Raw genomic sequence first — 15,190 nt, 5'->3', positions numbered from 1 at the left:
GTTTTGCAACATCCACACAACATGTGTCTATTGTTTGGCAAGATTTCGGAAATTGCGGTTTTGAGAAGAACCCTCAAGGAGTATTTCATTTATTTGAGTTATTTTTTCTATCCCTGGATAAATATTTTTCAGTTCTGTAATCGCGTAGATGACAAGTTGATCGGCTTTTTTTTATATGTCCAATAACAAATAGAATGTTGAGCTTTAAGGTACTGGAATGTAAGAATTAACAAGGGGCCAAAGGATTTAAACTTTATCCAATCACTTCGTAAAATGATTTTTTAAGACTTCTCAGGGCTTATTGAAATCACTTTACATAAGCTCATTATCTGTAACATTAAGATTCGACCTTTCCTTGAAATCATGACCAGTAGTCCATAGTTGAAACAAAAAGGCCACGTTAAATGTTTTGTAGTCCTGTTGTTGTACAAACTCGTTAATAATCTTTTGAACAATGCCTGTATTGCGCGGACTTAAACAAAATATTTGCTATTGTTTTGAAGTGTTATTGAAATTTTCACGCTTCGATAAATCGCACGCTTGACAACACACGAAAATTCCCAAGGGGTCATCGTAGAAAAAGAACCTATTTTTGCCATTAACACAGATAATTATCTCTTAATTACAAGATAACAGTTTTGTAGTTTTAAAAACTCTCCTCCAAGGAAATATTCTAGGAGAAAGTTATTTTGAGTGATCAGTCAACGACAAGTATGCAAATTTTCTCTCTACAGTGCTCATAAAATATTAATGATTTGAAATAATATTCACAGATAAGCCAGAACGCAAGAGAGGTGGACAAAGCTTTGATAACGAGTTGAATGGTTTAATTCAACTCGTATTAATCAATCTCATTTTCATCAACAATTTTAATGACAACTCTACGAAATCCGTTTCTAGGAATGCCCGCCTAAAATAACAGTCAAAACAAAAATCATTTTAGTTATTATTTGGGTCTTCAAAGTCAAACGAATGGCATCTGACTTTGAAATGAATAACCGTAGTTCGGTCTGGCAATCAAATGGGCAAACAAACCGAAACATTGGGTAAACACAGGATCCTCTTAGGGCAGAAATTGAAAGTTTTATACTCTTAATAAAATTTTTACTCAGCAAAGACAGGCATTATGCAAGGGCCTAGAAAAAAAACCGGCTTAATTCGATGCACAAATGTTAAAACTTTAATCTGAAGGCAAAATATATGAAAAAGATTTTCTACTGGAAAATGAATTTATTAAAAAAATCTACAAATTAATGTGCTATAAATCAACATATAGGAAATATCAAAGCAGCCGTCAATTGGCAGAGTTAAGAAAGGTATCTAACCTTGTTTTGCTGTATTGTTGGGACAGCTCTCCAAACTGATCGCGCCGATAGGTGATATATTATTTAAGTTTTGTTTCATTCAAATACGTTAGAAAGAAATCAACAACAGCAACAACTCTATGATCTTCAAAAATATGAAAGTAAAACAGAACTCTATGAATTTTGATTCGACTATCATTTCTTTGAAGGTTTTTATGCCGATAAGAATAAGTGATTCACTCTAATCGAGAGCGGCATTGATCCGGAAACTTGGATTACAGCCTTCGCTGGCGTGTTCATTTCTAAATTGGTGTCAGCTATTGAGAAAAATCTGTTGCACTGCTTACTGTTCTTTCTTCCCTTGAAAATGTTTCATTAGTTCATTACAACAGTCTAAAATGCAGAGTCATATCATTGGACTTAACGGGCAGTCTATGAATTTTTTATCTGAAGGCAAGTGTTACGCTGCAATCACAGTTTTATTATCCCGCAATGGAAAGTTTCATTCTCTGTTCACCTGATTTATTTGTGTATTCAGATTGTCAAACAGGTGCTACCCATGATAAAAAACTACCAGTCGTAAATCAAATATTGAAATGCTTGCAAATAGGTTTACCAAATAATATAAACTACATTTTGTCCCTAACACGGCTGCTTCGACCAACAAACGGATTACCTTCTTGCTTAATTAGAAACATGATGTGCTTAAGTCGTCTCTGGAAGCGCTACTTTCGCAAAATTAGGCTGCTAAAAGCTATCTAAATGATCTATTGACGACACTTTCATTTCAAAATAATTTTCAACGTTCTCTTCGCTACGCAGGTATGAAGAACGGTGTTTAAATCTCTAAATATGATGCCAAATCCTCTTAAAGCTTAAATCTTTGTGACATGTCAAAATGCCTGATATAGGCAGACGTTGAATTGAGGTGAGCCGAACCTTTTATCTGCTAATCAATTTACAAGACCTCAAAAATAGGTTGAAAGTAACCAGTATTAAACCACATTCAACTGATAACTCCCTTTTCAATAAAGCGATTGGTCTTAGGGAGATATTTCTTTGAACTAAATTAGTGTCTACGCGCACTACCATTAATTAATTGTTGACACCGCGTTGACAGGCGGAAATACTCGACATCTTCCAAGCAGACGGCATTTGTGACGCCTACATGACGGGTGGGCTGCGAGCTTAAAGTTCATTCTCATATCTTGCCTTTGTGACAAGTGTAACGAGTCCGAAAACCTCCTAGAGACACACTTCATTTCACTGTGAGTGTTCTGACGTGCGTTCTGTCGTAACACGAGCATATTTTGCGCTGTTTTTTATGTCTGGGGACGTAACCGCAAAGACATCTGCTGGCGGCCATGTTTGTTCTTCAAGATCTCTCTCAATGTTAAAGTGTTGCATTTTCTCGAGATCGCGAATCGCTTGCCTCTCGAAAGTAGACTTGCTTGTAGTCCATTTATGAAGGAATTCGCCGGTACATTTCCTGTAGTGAAATAATTCCTATTTGGCTGTATGTTACAGCGGCCAGCTTGCTTGAGCTTCAGCTTTTCACACATCAGCTCGTGAAAGCTCTTATAATTTCCGCGTGTTGTTTCAATGAGATTTCTTTATAGCTGTTTGTGCATTAAACACAGGTTTTATCTAGATGTCTGGGCGGGCAGCAGAGCAGGCAAACCGACCAACAGCTGAGGAGAATGACAACACAAGAGCATCGACCTTGAAAAGGGAGCTTCGTGATAGGAAAGGGGGTACTGCAAGATCGCCCAAGACATTATCAACTGCTGTTAAAAGGTAGACCCTGGGAGATTGCTTTTTTTACTTCAACGATCATTATTCAATATACCTCTTACATGAAAAGACCTTTTTACTAACCATACGCGTTCTCTCAGGGCATGGCGTTGTCTAGTTTCTTAGTTCGTTGTAGCGTGAAGTGAATGTAACACAAAGTCCTTGTTCACTTGATGCGTCGGTTGATCGTTAATTTGCATGTTAACTTTGTGAAGCTCGCTCGCGTTAGAAATTTGTCCGATTACGTTCAGAAATAGCTTGGTATTTAGTAAATGTCTCAAAGAATCGCCTGATTTGATCAGATTGGGAAAAACTGAGCGAATTTCGCGAAAACGAGCGCGAGTTTGGTATCGCGGCAGAGGGTTATTTGTGATCTCCGATATTGACGTAAGTCTTTATCTTTGTTTGCCTTCCACAGTTGGGAATTGGGACTATCAGCTTTGCTAAAAGGAGGCAATGACAGATTGGTTTTTTCTTACTAAATTGGTTTATTTTATATTTTCAGAATTCAAAGGGAATTAGCAGAAATCACACTGGAACCGCCACCGAATTGCAGGTAATTCAGGCCTTCACAAGACGCTCACTCTTCAAAGCTCTTGTTTGGAAAACAATGGTTGCGGTTTTTGTTTCGTATTGTGAATGAAACATGATGAAAAAGTTTTATCACGACTACGGCGAACTGTCGGTTCCTCTTTTCAGTGGCAAAAAAAAAAAAACCACATCGAAACAACAAAATTTCTTCCAAAGTTTGACGAAAGCGGCTTGAGTCAATTATTGTGGACTGATAAGATGATATTAAGGCGTTGTGAGGTATTTTAAAGTGTACGAAGGCTTTGTTACCGAAGCCAAAACTAATTATGCGTCGGAGCTCATTGTATATTTTTAGAATGTCGTTGCCCTGCTGCTATTTTTGTCTTGAGCTTGGTAAACACACAAGTTTTAGAACACATCAAATGCCTTGTGAGGTTGATACCGGTCCACATCTTTCAACCTGAGTCACCGCTTCGAAAACGGAAGATTTTGAGATCTGGATGTGTTCATAATTTATGCAAAGAGGTTTTGGACACCTGCCTCATATCATGGTAAATGTTGGAGGGATGAGGTTTACATAACAACTGTGACTTGTCATCTGCGTTGCATGAATTCGTACACTCTCCATACTTCATTGCAAAAGGTTATTGTCAACCGGAACTTAAAAATTTTATCCCTGAAATTAACTAAGTCCAAGATGTTCCTGAAACCTCGAAGGCGTATTTAATTCGTCTCTCTCAAACTAGTAAACATTCATATTTTCAAAAGCGCTTTCTCGTAGATTTAATGTTTGGAAATTGTCGCAAAAAATTATCTTGAATGGATGATTGTCCCAAAAATTTCCACTCCAGTGATTAGAGCTAATTGTTGAACTAACAAAACTCACATCACCGAAATTCTGTCTTTATAGCGTATTTAAATCAATTCTGCTCAATCGATCACCCAATTAAGATGATGAACGAATTGCATGCAGACGAATGAGGTTTTCACATATCCGTATCCAAATGTTTTTGATTCGCTAAATGACACAAAGCTTCGCTTACATGCTCCCCGATGGATTTATGGTTGTCCTCACCGATTTTAGTTTCTCGAATATAATCGCTCTGGGCACAAGCTTAAAGTCACGAACATTTGCTGCTGGTAGTTTTCCAAGAAATCACGAAAAATCATACAGAGTTACAACAAATCTCCTATCTTGCCCTTATCGTTGTTACTGTTTTTCGATGGCAAGTTTTCCTTCGTCGGCTTACGGTTAGAATAATTGCGTCTGTTTCCCTCAAATGGAATTTCGTGGATTGCTTTGAGAAGAGAAATCTCTATGCAACTCAAGCGAATTGAAATTTAGCCATGCGGTTTAGACGGAAAACTGAAGAAGACATTCTTCAACTGATTGACACTTCGACTTATCAGTGACCTCTAAGGTTATCAAAGTGATTGTTAGCAAGAACAATCCTTTTATAGAACCAGTTATCGCTGCTAGATAAAATGACTTTTTAGATTTTTCATTTCATACAAAAGTAAGAGAAATCCTATCTTTACTTTACTCCACGGTTCTGTTCCAAATGCTGAGACTTTTCTGTGTCTAAATGCCCGGCATAAATTATGGACTGAATGCCCGGCGGTCAGAATACACTCACGAATGTAAATTCTGTTCAATTTACAGTTCGATCGTTGTCGGTTCATAGACTTTTATGTCTATAACAGACATTAAATCTCAAGTATCCTCCAAGCGGGAAACCTCTTAGGAACTTGGATCGGCTGTTGCTTGGTGTAAAATGCATTAATGTAAGAACGCGAATCTCTTAATTCATCGAATTTCGAGTATCTTTAGCTAAAAGCACAGCGGTAGGAAACTCTAACACAGATTGACGTGAATTATAATACATAAATTTTCGCGTGGTTTACATCTGGGTCAACTGTTTTGTCTCTCCAGAATTTGCATGTGTTTTCTATCTCGCAAGACGTTTGAAAATAACTTTGGTAAACAATTATTCTTTAAACATGGCCGCGCCGTTAAGACATTTTTTAGCCTATGACTAAATAAGGAAAAATCGAAATGTTCGTGTATTGATAATAATAAATAAAATCATTGTTTTGTCGGCAAGAAAGAGATATTCAATTTTTTTTTGCGAGGTCATTTTGTCTGCTATCCGCACTGTCAGGGGGATTTCAACACTTCTCAATTATGTTGACAGCTGAGAATTGCATGTTTCGTTCGTAACGCGATATCTTTTATGCCTTTCGTTACAGCGCTGGTCCTAAAGGTGACAACCTGTATGAATGGAATTCAACAATTCTGGGTCCACCAAAGTCCGTCTACGAAGGAGGAGTATTTTTCCTGGATATTCATTTTCCAACAGATTATCCTTTTAAACCACCCAAGGTATGAATGAAAATATTATCTCAATATATGAAGTGGGTTCTTCAAAATTAATCGCGTGTCGGTCTTTTCTCTTTTTCCAAGAGAGGAAATCGTCATACTTAAATATTGGCATCTAGTGCTATTTTCAACTCCAAGTATCTTTGGTTGACGTAATGAATGCTGTGCTATTAAATTGCATTCTCGAGCTTGTTTCATCAGACGATTTGTACATTTTTTGTAATTTTGTAGCCAGGAAATTTTTCACTGTACCGGTTCATTATTTTAAGAATTTCTCGAAATTATAACAATATTCCTTACAATGTCAATCTTTATCATATGCCAAATGAATGAAGAGGGTAAGTTTCTAAAGAAACTGTGGTGCTTCGTCAGTGGGAGGGTATAACAGGGTAATTTAGTGTTATCAACTGAGTTGATAACATAAATTGGCCACCGCGCCGTAAAGAGTTTTGATGCTGATGTTTCGTGCGTTAGCTCTTCGTCAGAGCGGTAGACGAAGGGCTACCGCTCGAAACGTCAGCTTTTAAACTCTTAAGAGTGGCCAATTTACGTTATCAAGTCAGTTGATAATACTAATAACCCTGTTTATCATATGTCAACCTAACGTGAGAAACCTAGTGTTCTGAAAATAACTTTTTTCGTATTCTACATTCTTAAGTTATCCGGTTATTTTGTAGGAAACAAGTCAACTTCACCAGACATATTTAGACCGTCCGGGGTTCATAAAATGGTGTCAAATAGTTGATAATCGGTAACAATTTTGGCGCTATAGAAGTTTATAACGTTTTACAGTTTATACAGAGTTTATCATAGGTCAAAATCATGATAACTTGTGCAATGTAAACTTTTTAATTTTTCTCCGAAGGTCACTTTCCGAACAAGAATTTATCATTGTAATGTCAATAGCCAGGTGAGGTTTTTTTTTTTAATTTGAATTTTTTGCTTTTGGAGAGACAATAGGATCAACTTGCTAACTAATTTTTGAATAGGTTCAATTTATTAATTGTAATAATATACCTGAAAAAAATTACACGCGTCTGATTGGCTGGAAGAGAGTGCTTCTCGTGTATACAAATAGCACGCGCGCGCTGCCAAAATTTACGTCTGTCTTAACTTTCTGTGATTTTTTATCTACATTATTAACAAGTAACAAAATGATTTCTCGTGCAATTTGGTGTTCTAAGCTTTATTAAATTTTTCAAAGACTGCAAATTGCACTCGCCCTGCAGACTCATGCAATGTTATTGTCTTTGAAAAATTTCCTCTTGCTTATTAACACCAAACTGCGCACGAAATTAAGTTATTACCTATACTTATCGAACTAGAACTTTGTTACTGCCCTCCCTTCGAAAGAAAAACTCGGAAATTTATGTTAGCATACAAACTAGAATGTGATCTGACTTCCTGCTATAAATTGATGGTGACGAAGCTGGTAATGTCTCAGTTAAGTTCAACGTTTTTACATTTTTAACTGCTTAATGCGGCATGCGATAATATTTATTGTGATTTTTAAAGTCACGGTACAGAAAACAAGAAGGAGAAATTGAGCTTTTTTAATTCTGTAAGAATGATGGCAATTTATCGTGAAGTTTTCGCTGGATAGTCAAAGGCGGGAAAAATTTATGAGCAGCTTTTTTTTTAGGGTTTGATAGAGTGTGATATTTCGCCAAGGATAAGAAAGTGAAATATTGCAATAGTTTGTAATAAGGACATCCAAGCTAAATATATGCACAGGCTTGGTAAACAGACTCTGTCGAGTGTCAAAAGGTTTGTGTTTATTTTCCTGTATTACAGTTTTTCATTTGTTTTTTTCTCGAATGCCTGGGTTTTAATTGGAAATATTCAACCATTCCTGATCAAAAAAGGAGACATAAGGAGACATTGTAACAGAGGACAGAGAATAAAATCCTTTTTTTCGCTCCTCAAGAAGAAAATAAAAGCAAAGACTGAGAAAACGTGATATTATGCTAATCAGTTTGCCATATGCAAACACTGTTGACGTCAATGCCATCCGAAGTGACTTGGTTATTTACTTTGAAAAGAAGATGTCAGAATCGAGACAACGTACATACAGCTTTTGTTTTTCTTTTATTGTCTGTATGTTTATCGTCAAATGTCCGGCAAAGTTATGATTCAACGTTGAGTTGACGGGACAACGACATCTGTTTAGGTTAAGGAAGGACGAAACTAAGAACTAATTTATTAGCGAGCGCCATCATTCTAGTATCGAAGATATTGTGGTAAGGTCTGATGAGGACATTAACGGTGACTCTTGTAAATAAAGCCGGGTAGTGGCTACATCTGGATTTATAAAAAGATCAGACATAACGCACTCTCTCATTGGTCCATATGTGTGAAGAGTGTTTGCAAGCAAGCCTGGGACATTAAAGTTTGGCGAGCAATTTTTAGATGTATTTTACGTGGGCAAAAGAGCATTTCCTTCTGTGTTTACAATAGCCTCATCTGAACAATCAAGGGTAGGAGAATTCTCGAGACCTTTGCCTGCGTCTCGGGTTTGCAGAACTCTTTTCTTGAAACTTTTAGATTTTTTTTGCTCTCAATTTCTATGCGATAGAAATCTCGAACTCGTCCGCTGATGGATGAGTACTTCCATTAAATCTGAGTTATTTTCTTTCCTGTGTGTGAACCAAGGTCAAATTTCAACGAAAAAATTACCATCCGTTGTGACTCAGAACAGCGCAACTATTGTTTGTTTTTTTATTTTTACCTGTCTCATTTTGTAGTTAATTCTTTTATGGTCTCTGGGTTATTAACTTCAGTTGAACTCTTTAACTCCTAAGAGTGACCAGTATCTAATTTCTCCTTACAATGTCACCCTTGAATCACGCATTAAGGTCACGAGAATAAAGCAAATGATCACCAACTGAAGAACCCCTTGATTGTTAAACAAATTCTCCTTATCAGCACCCTATTAAATGTATAGAGAATTGTATGGAGAATATTCATGCTGATGCTAGTATAGAGTGTAAAGGTTTAACACGATAATTTGTTTGTGTTCTAGGGAGTGATTTGTCTGGATATTTTAAAAGATAACTGGAGCCCAGCTCTGACTATTTCCAAGGTTCTTCTCTCCGTCTGTTCACTTCTGACAGATTGCAATCCAGGTATTTCAGCTTTTAAATTCCTTGAATGTTTAACATGTCAAATCGCCCGACAGTATTTACACATTATCCATCAAACTTGTGATAAGAATGTAGACAGTTATCATCCAGAGGATGTCATATTGATATAACACATAACCTCTTCCAGTTGTTCAAATAGTAAAACGGAAGACGAAAATAAACGGGGCTATATAAGCGGCCGAGGGAAGCTTGGGTCGGGTCGCGTTCATTACCCGACCTGACCCGACCTAATCCTCTCCTTTTTTCGCTCCGCCAATGCTGTCGCGCCCTGAACTAACGCGCACCGTTTTACAAACTGAATACCTGGATCAGGTGATGCAACACAAAATTCTCTCAACTGTTTTAGTCTGAAGGAAATGTTAAGGAGCTAAATAACTGATTGGCCCATTTTGTCTTGTTCATATTGGCTGCAAGACTTGGGTAACGTCGGTAGAATTTGGTCGTTCTTTGTTGGCTATGTTAAGTGTCGAGTGAAATTACGACTTATCGACATGACATGAGAAAAACGGCGTAGGAAGGTCATTAGGCGGTTATGTTTTTGGTGTGAACGCGGGGACATAACGATTTAATGAAAATGCGATGATATGGACACAGTGTTTGAGCGCGGAGATTGAAGGTTTCTGGCTCAGTTCTTTCTAGGGACGCAGAACTCTTTCTTTGTTCTTCTCACGCGCCAGGACAAAAAATATTTTTCTTTATCTCATTACCTTCTCTTTTTTTCTAACTATCATGTTTTCAGCGGATCCATTAGTGGGAAACATAGCGGCTCAATACATTTCTAACCGCGAGGAACACGACAGAACGGCGAGGGAATGGACCCGACGATACGCCACATGAACTTGCTAACAGAAGAACATATTATATCGCTTTCAACTTTGTAAACAACTCACATTTGAGATTTCTGAGTAACTAGAGGAGGCCTGGGAAAGAAATAGAAGATCGTGTGGGAGCTGGAGATGAAAGAATTTATCCCCGTTTGTTTCCAGGTTCCACGCGAGATTTAATTTTCTCGCGATGTTATTTCTGTATCTAGGTGAAAATATTTAAGACATCTTTCAAAGCTTCTGATAAATTATTTTGTCATGAGTCATTTTTACACGACTAAGTTTTCCTTGACTTATCGCTCATGCAAAATGCGACGTAACCAGGGAATGTCATGTAGTTGTTGTAATTAAGGTCTGATCGACGGAATTTGAGAGATTTCTCACATTTGGATCGGTCATAAGAGACACTTTTTTCTCAACAATTCCTTTTAGGACGTCACCTTTCGGTCTCGAGGGCAATTGACTGTTAACAAACCTTAACTAGCTTTTTCAATGAGCACAAACAAAGAAGAAACGGAACTGTATTCAGAGAAACTTCTTGAAAAACTTGGTCGTGTAGAATCGTCTCGACAATAATCGTTGGTTTATATGAGACAAAGTATTTTGCACAGACGTTTTTGACACCAGAACGGCGACCGGAAGTAAAATGCGACTGTTTCTGATGCGCCTTGGCATTCAGCCATCGTCTAGGCATTTTTTCTCAACGCTGCATTGTAAAAAGAAGAGAGATCCTCTGATTGCAGACTGCATTTGAAACACGTCTCTGCTTTATCTTCCTTTTAATTCAATGAAACAACGTGTACACTTTCGTTGCTGTTGTTATACATATGCATTCAGTTGGAATGCAACATTATTTAATTTAAATTTATCCCAGTTAAACTGCGCAAGGTGAGATCGGTGGAATTTTACTGTAAGTTAACACTGGCTCTGTCCGAGTGGTTTAAAAATAGTTATTGACTGAAATTGCCGCTTTAAAGTTTGCGAATTGTTAATATTGCGAAATCTTAATTGCTAGCTCGGTTGGAAATAAAAACAAATAGTAATTGCGATTTACTTGTCCCATTGCTTAGCGGGCTGCAATTGTCACTTTGCGGAAGTCTGACACGGCCTGGGTCCGAAAATCTTCGCAGGAGGGGCAGGGGGAAACCAAGGCACCGGGACCGTTTTCACTTATGTTCTGATTTTTTGTTTTGTTTTCTCCTCTACTGCGGGATACTTTTACCACACGTGTTTCCGTCCAATCCGGATGCCGAATGGGTCTTCATTGTTTGCAAAAAGCAGAGTTGCCATCATTTTTGTCATGTTGGCACTATTCATGAAGGCGGTTAAACGCGTCATTAAGCCCTAAGGACAAAGGGAGGGGCCTGTTCGGTTCCAGGTCTTCGTGAGGAGGGTTGGGACGGAGGTTGCCATAAGAGGAGAGGTTTTATTCAAAAACACTTATTGTAAACTTGAAGTTCACGGCATAAGGTCAGTCTATTTAGTTTGATATATCAGCGCAATTTCATGCATTTCCCTTAACTTCAACCTAGGCTAAACAGGCATCTTGCATCAAGAACCGGACTTGAGAAAGGATTCCGTAAGTATTGGCTATATAAAGGCTGATCTTTAAAAAGCATTTTCGAAGTTAAGTCATACATTGTAATTAACACTGGACAAATTCTTTATACGTTACTAAACAGGAATTGGTTCAGAATTAATTTCGTCCTCTGCTGTTCACCAGGAAACTACAAATATCCGATAACTCGAAATAACTAAATTACAGCAGGAGCCCATTACATAATGGGCTCCTGATTAAAGTAAAAGTCATGATGAAAAATCTAAAGTGAGAAAAAAAATCCCAATTGACTTCTTCGATTATACACTCCAAATCCGTGATAAAACTGAGCTCTTTTAAGTTATTTCTAACCTCACTGACGAAAGACTCGGATGATCACTCGGCCTACAGATTAACGTCCGTATCATACATTTTAAAAATATGACACCGAGAAGCTAATAATCTTGTTGAAAACAACCGAAGGATAATACACAAGAGGATTCTGGTTCAGTAAAATGGTTGTGGCACTGATGTCGTTGAGGCCAGTTTAAACTCTAGAATTACAATGTTCCACAATGATCCACTTTTTTTAGATTTAACATGTCTTCTCTTCCATTTCGTGACCTGGCGGCAAGAAATTGAGCGGAAATGGTCTTAAATAGCCTTTCCTGTCGGCAGACCAAAGATTTAGAAATAAAAAATCCAGCAGCTCCATATATAATTATAATAGCGTCTATATTTGTTTGCAATCGTACACTTTTCACCAAAACTTGTCCTGCGAGAGTATCTCGGTCTTCCTTTAAGTCCAGATATTTGTAGAATCCGTCGATTATTTGGATGAAAATTTGACACATGAAATGGAATGTAAATGATTAATAATGTAGCTTTAAATGGACAGTTGACCCGATGTTCTTTATTTGGAAACTAGTTATGATTTTCTGGCTTTTGAGTGAATTAAACAAAACGTGTGTGACTTTTTGCTTGCTTGTTCTTAAGGCAATTCGTGCACTCACTTATGTCGCACAATCAAGAAAAGATTTATTCAACTGGATAAGGACACGAGGTCAAGGCAGGCACCTACGGTTATCTTGATAAGGAAAAGAATCTTAAGTTTAATTTCGTTAAATGGCGCAATCATCGAGCCTGAAAAAATTAATTTTTCGGCCAGCTCATTACTTTCGCAAAAAGACCCTTTATTTTGGTAAACATTAGGGTATGTGCCCTAGTTTGTTTTCGTAATCGTGGTTTTACAAACGTTTAATTCCTTTCATCGGAAATTCCGTCTGTTTATTTTGTAACTCGATAATGGTACTCTTCGAATTTGACGATGCCTTAATTTGAGTGGACTCTTGAAAGAGGCCTTTGACGGTTTTATTTGACATATTGCAGCTTTAGGAAATACGTTTTTGCAAGGAAAGGAAGTTAGAAATTTTGAATCAAAGTCTTTTAATTTCCTGTATGGCGACTCACGTTGGCAAAGCAGTTTAGTGGTCGGACCAAATTTATGTTCTGACATCTCGAAGATGATAGGCATTCCTCTAAAAGTCTACTCAAGTTTGCCAGTCTTGGCAGTTCTTGTTAACAGATACATGCATTAATAAGGCAAATGGAACACGACAAGTTTTATCTGAGGACATTTTTGACAGATCAGAGCAACAATTTTCGGATCGGGTTAAGGTCTTCTGCCTGCAGTAAGCGTTTAAGGTAAGATGTATTTTCTATTTTTTTTTATCACTTACGTCAGGTTACGCATCACAGAGGGATACTGAACTTTAGCAGGGCGCTTATTTGAATGGTACAAGGTTTTTTTTGAAGATCTTAAATTACCTGCAACGTAACAGTTTCAATCCGCCGATTCCTCTCCTTACTTCTACAGAAGTCCTTTCCATTCCGAATCTTCTATGACAGAATATAATAATTCTTTTAAAAACGAGAATGTTTGAGAGTGCGATCCGATACACATGACCATTTGTGCAGCTGGCTGCTTCCTGCTGAAGCGATATTCCTGAGTAGATTACAGAGGGGCTGTATGAGGGGTCCTTCACTCACCCCCTCGAGTTTCCTTGTACTCTCTCCCCAATCTTCGCACGAGACCTACCGCTAGCACGTCACAACTGAGACACCTGTCTTAGAAACACACCTGTCTTAACCGATTCTTAACCTCTCCTGACAGAGTCCCCATTGCGTCGTTTGAATTCTATAATTTTACGTAATCCTTCAAGTTTAATTCCCTCGATTATCAAAATTTCGAGCATACTTATGTTTGATCCCTGTGTGTGGTTCTCCAATAATTTACAATTGTACCAATGCTGTAGTTCAGGAGGTCAGTCGATGTCTGATGTAAAGGAAACTCACACTGAGTGGAAATCAGTTAGTTCAGCTGTGTCTCTGATGTATCTCTTGGAGGTCTCACAGTAAACAGACTTTTTGCCAAACTCGCTGAACAAGAGCACAATTCTGGCGCTATCCAATGATGAAGGTGGAAAACGAGTGCGGCAAAATCAACACATTTTCCTTAAGGTAAACGACGCCCAGTTGCAACATAACGGCTGTTTCAGAGACCTTTAGTAAGTTTTACCTGTACATTGAAGTAATGGATCAATTTAGTCATAACATAGTATTTTGTGATCGGTGGACTTGCGGCATCTTAATGTGATTTCCACAGAGGAAATTGCTTTTTTTTGACAAATTTAAAACATGTACGAGCCTTTGGCGAAAAACACGATTAGCTTCAATCTGTCTCCATAAAACTTGATCTTGTGTTAATATATTTCAAACCGCAACGCAAGCGGTTAGAATTTTTCTGATTATAGGCAACAGATGAATCAAACAATATAAGTACTTTCATAAAAACTAAGTGTAATACAGCGACGTGTCAAGTCATAAATTTTCCTTCAAATGAGGAACTGAATATTTCCCGCTCATTCGGAAACGGATGTGAAACGGATGTTGTAATTTGGAACAAGAATCCAACGAATACTTGCCTTGCTACTCTGCTCAAATACATCCCGAGATATTATCTTTAATCACGCATTTTAAGGTCAAAATACAAGACGTACTTCTAAAAATCAGTTATTCCTAATGTAGAGATAAATCGATAGTTTACCTGATTAACAGCGCTCTGTTCTTCATGCCATAAAATCTTCTTCGATGGAAAAGATAACTTCACAATCATTTTGTAACAGTTTGAGTCTCCGCCATTCAAAATGAATACGCGCTATCTGAGATCTCCTTCGGTGTAATAGACGACATTGATTTAATTAACAGAGCACTGCATACAAAAGAAGTTAACTAGGGTAAGCTTAATTAGTAAGCCATGTCACTTTTATTGCCGAGGGGAATCGCAAAAATACCCGAAACACAAGGATAAATTCTCACGCGACATCAGAGAGAAGATCACGCTATCATCCAAGATTGATTTAAAAAGTTAGCAGCTGTGCTATGAGAGGAAGAAGATTCCTTTTTCTCGTGACTACAACTTGAATATAATTAATTTATTGAATCAAATATGTTTTCACTCATAGAGCGATTAAGTAACTAAAGCTTTATTATCGTACAACCCGGACGCAATCTGATAACAACTTGGATCAAGTGATTTATGCGTTTTGATTTAAGTCTCGCCAGAAACAATCAATTAGACTGACCAAAATCAGATGACGGGCAACATACCGCAAGAT

At 37.6% G+C, this 15,190-nt stretch overlaps 1 protein-coding gene and 1 long non-coding RNA gene across 3 annotated transcripts; one reads left to right on the top strand and one right to left on the bottom strand.

Moving 5' to 3' along the window:
• Positions 1–2,433: 2,433 nt before the first annotated feature.
• On the top strand, positions 2,434–11,025 carry LOC113671543 (ubiquitin-conjugating enzyme E2 E1). Of its 2 annotated transcripts, none has more exons than XM_027187763.2 (7): positions 2,434–2,572; positions 2,945–3,101; positions 3,604–3,654; positions 5,880–6,012; positions 6,875–6,919; positions 9,032–9,134; positions 9,892–11,025. In XM_027187763.2, exons 2-7 carry the CDS (start codon positions 2,956–2,958, stop codon positions 9,987–9,989), a joined length of 576 nt encoding a protein of 191 aa, XP_027043564.2. In that variant the 5' UTR covers positions 2,434–2,572; positions 2,945–2,955; the 3' UTR covers positions 9,990–11,025. The 2 variants fall into 2 exon arrangements, with proteins under 2 accessions (XP_027043564.2, XP_027043566.2); XM_027187765.2 differs by having other exon boundaries at positions 2,454–2,572; positions 2,956–3,101.
• Positions 10,754–14,784, bottom strand: LOC149033901 (uncharacterized). Its single transcript, XR_016183003.1, has 2 exons — positions 14,620–14,784; positions 10,754–14,091 (listed from the first exon to the last, which is right to left on the bottom strand). It is a non-coding gene; the product is annotated as an uncharacterized LOC149033901 (long non-coding RNA).
• Positions 14,785–15,190: the final 406 nt, after the last annotated feature.

Source organism: Pocillopora damicornis, chromosome 14 (assembly GCF_964200805.1).
Source record: "Pocillopora damicornis chromosome 14, jaPocDami1.2, whole genome shotgun sequence".
In the NCBI taxonomy this organism is placed as follows: domain Eukaryota; kingdom Metazoa; phylum Cnidaria; class Anthozoa; order Scleractinia; family Pocilloporidae; genus Pocillopora; species Pocillopora damicornis.
This window is presented reverse-complemented; position numbering and strand designations above follow the sequence as displayed.

Coding starts and splice junctions, on each gene's coding strand:
- LOC113671543 (XM_027187763.2), top strand. CDS start 2,956: ATGTCTGGGCGGGCAGCAGAGCAGGCAAACCGACCAACAGCTGAGGAG. Junction 6,013..6,874: donor ATCCTTTTAAACCACCCAAG/GTATGAATGAAA, acceptor TTTTCTCCGAAG/GTCACTTTCCGAACAAGAAT. Junction 6,920..9,031: donor ATTGTAATGTCAATAGCCAG/GTGAGGTTTTTT, acceptor TTTGTGTTCTAG/GGAGTGATTTGTCTGGATAT.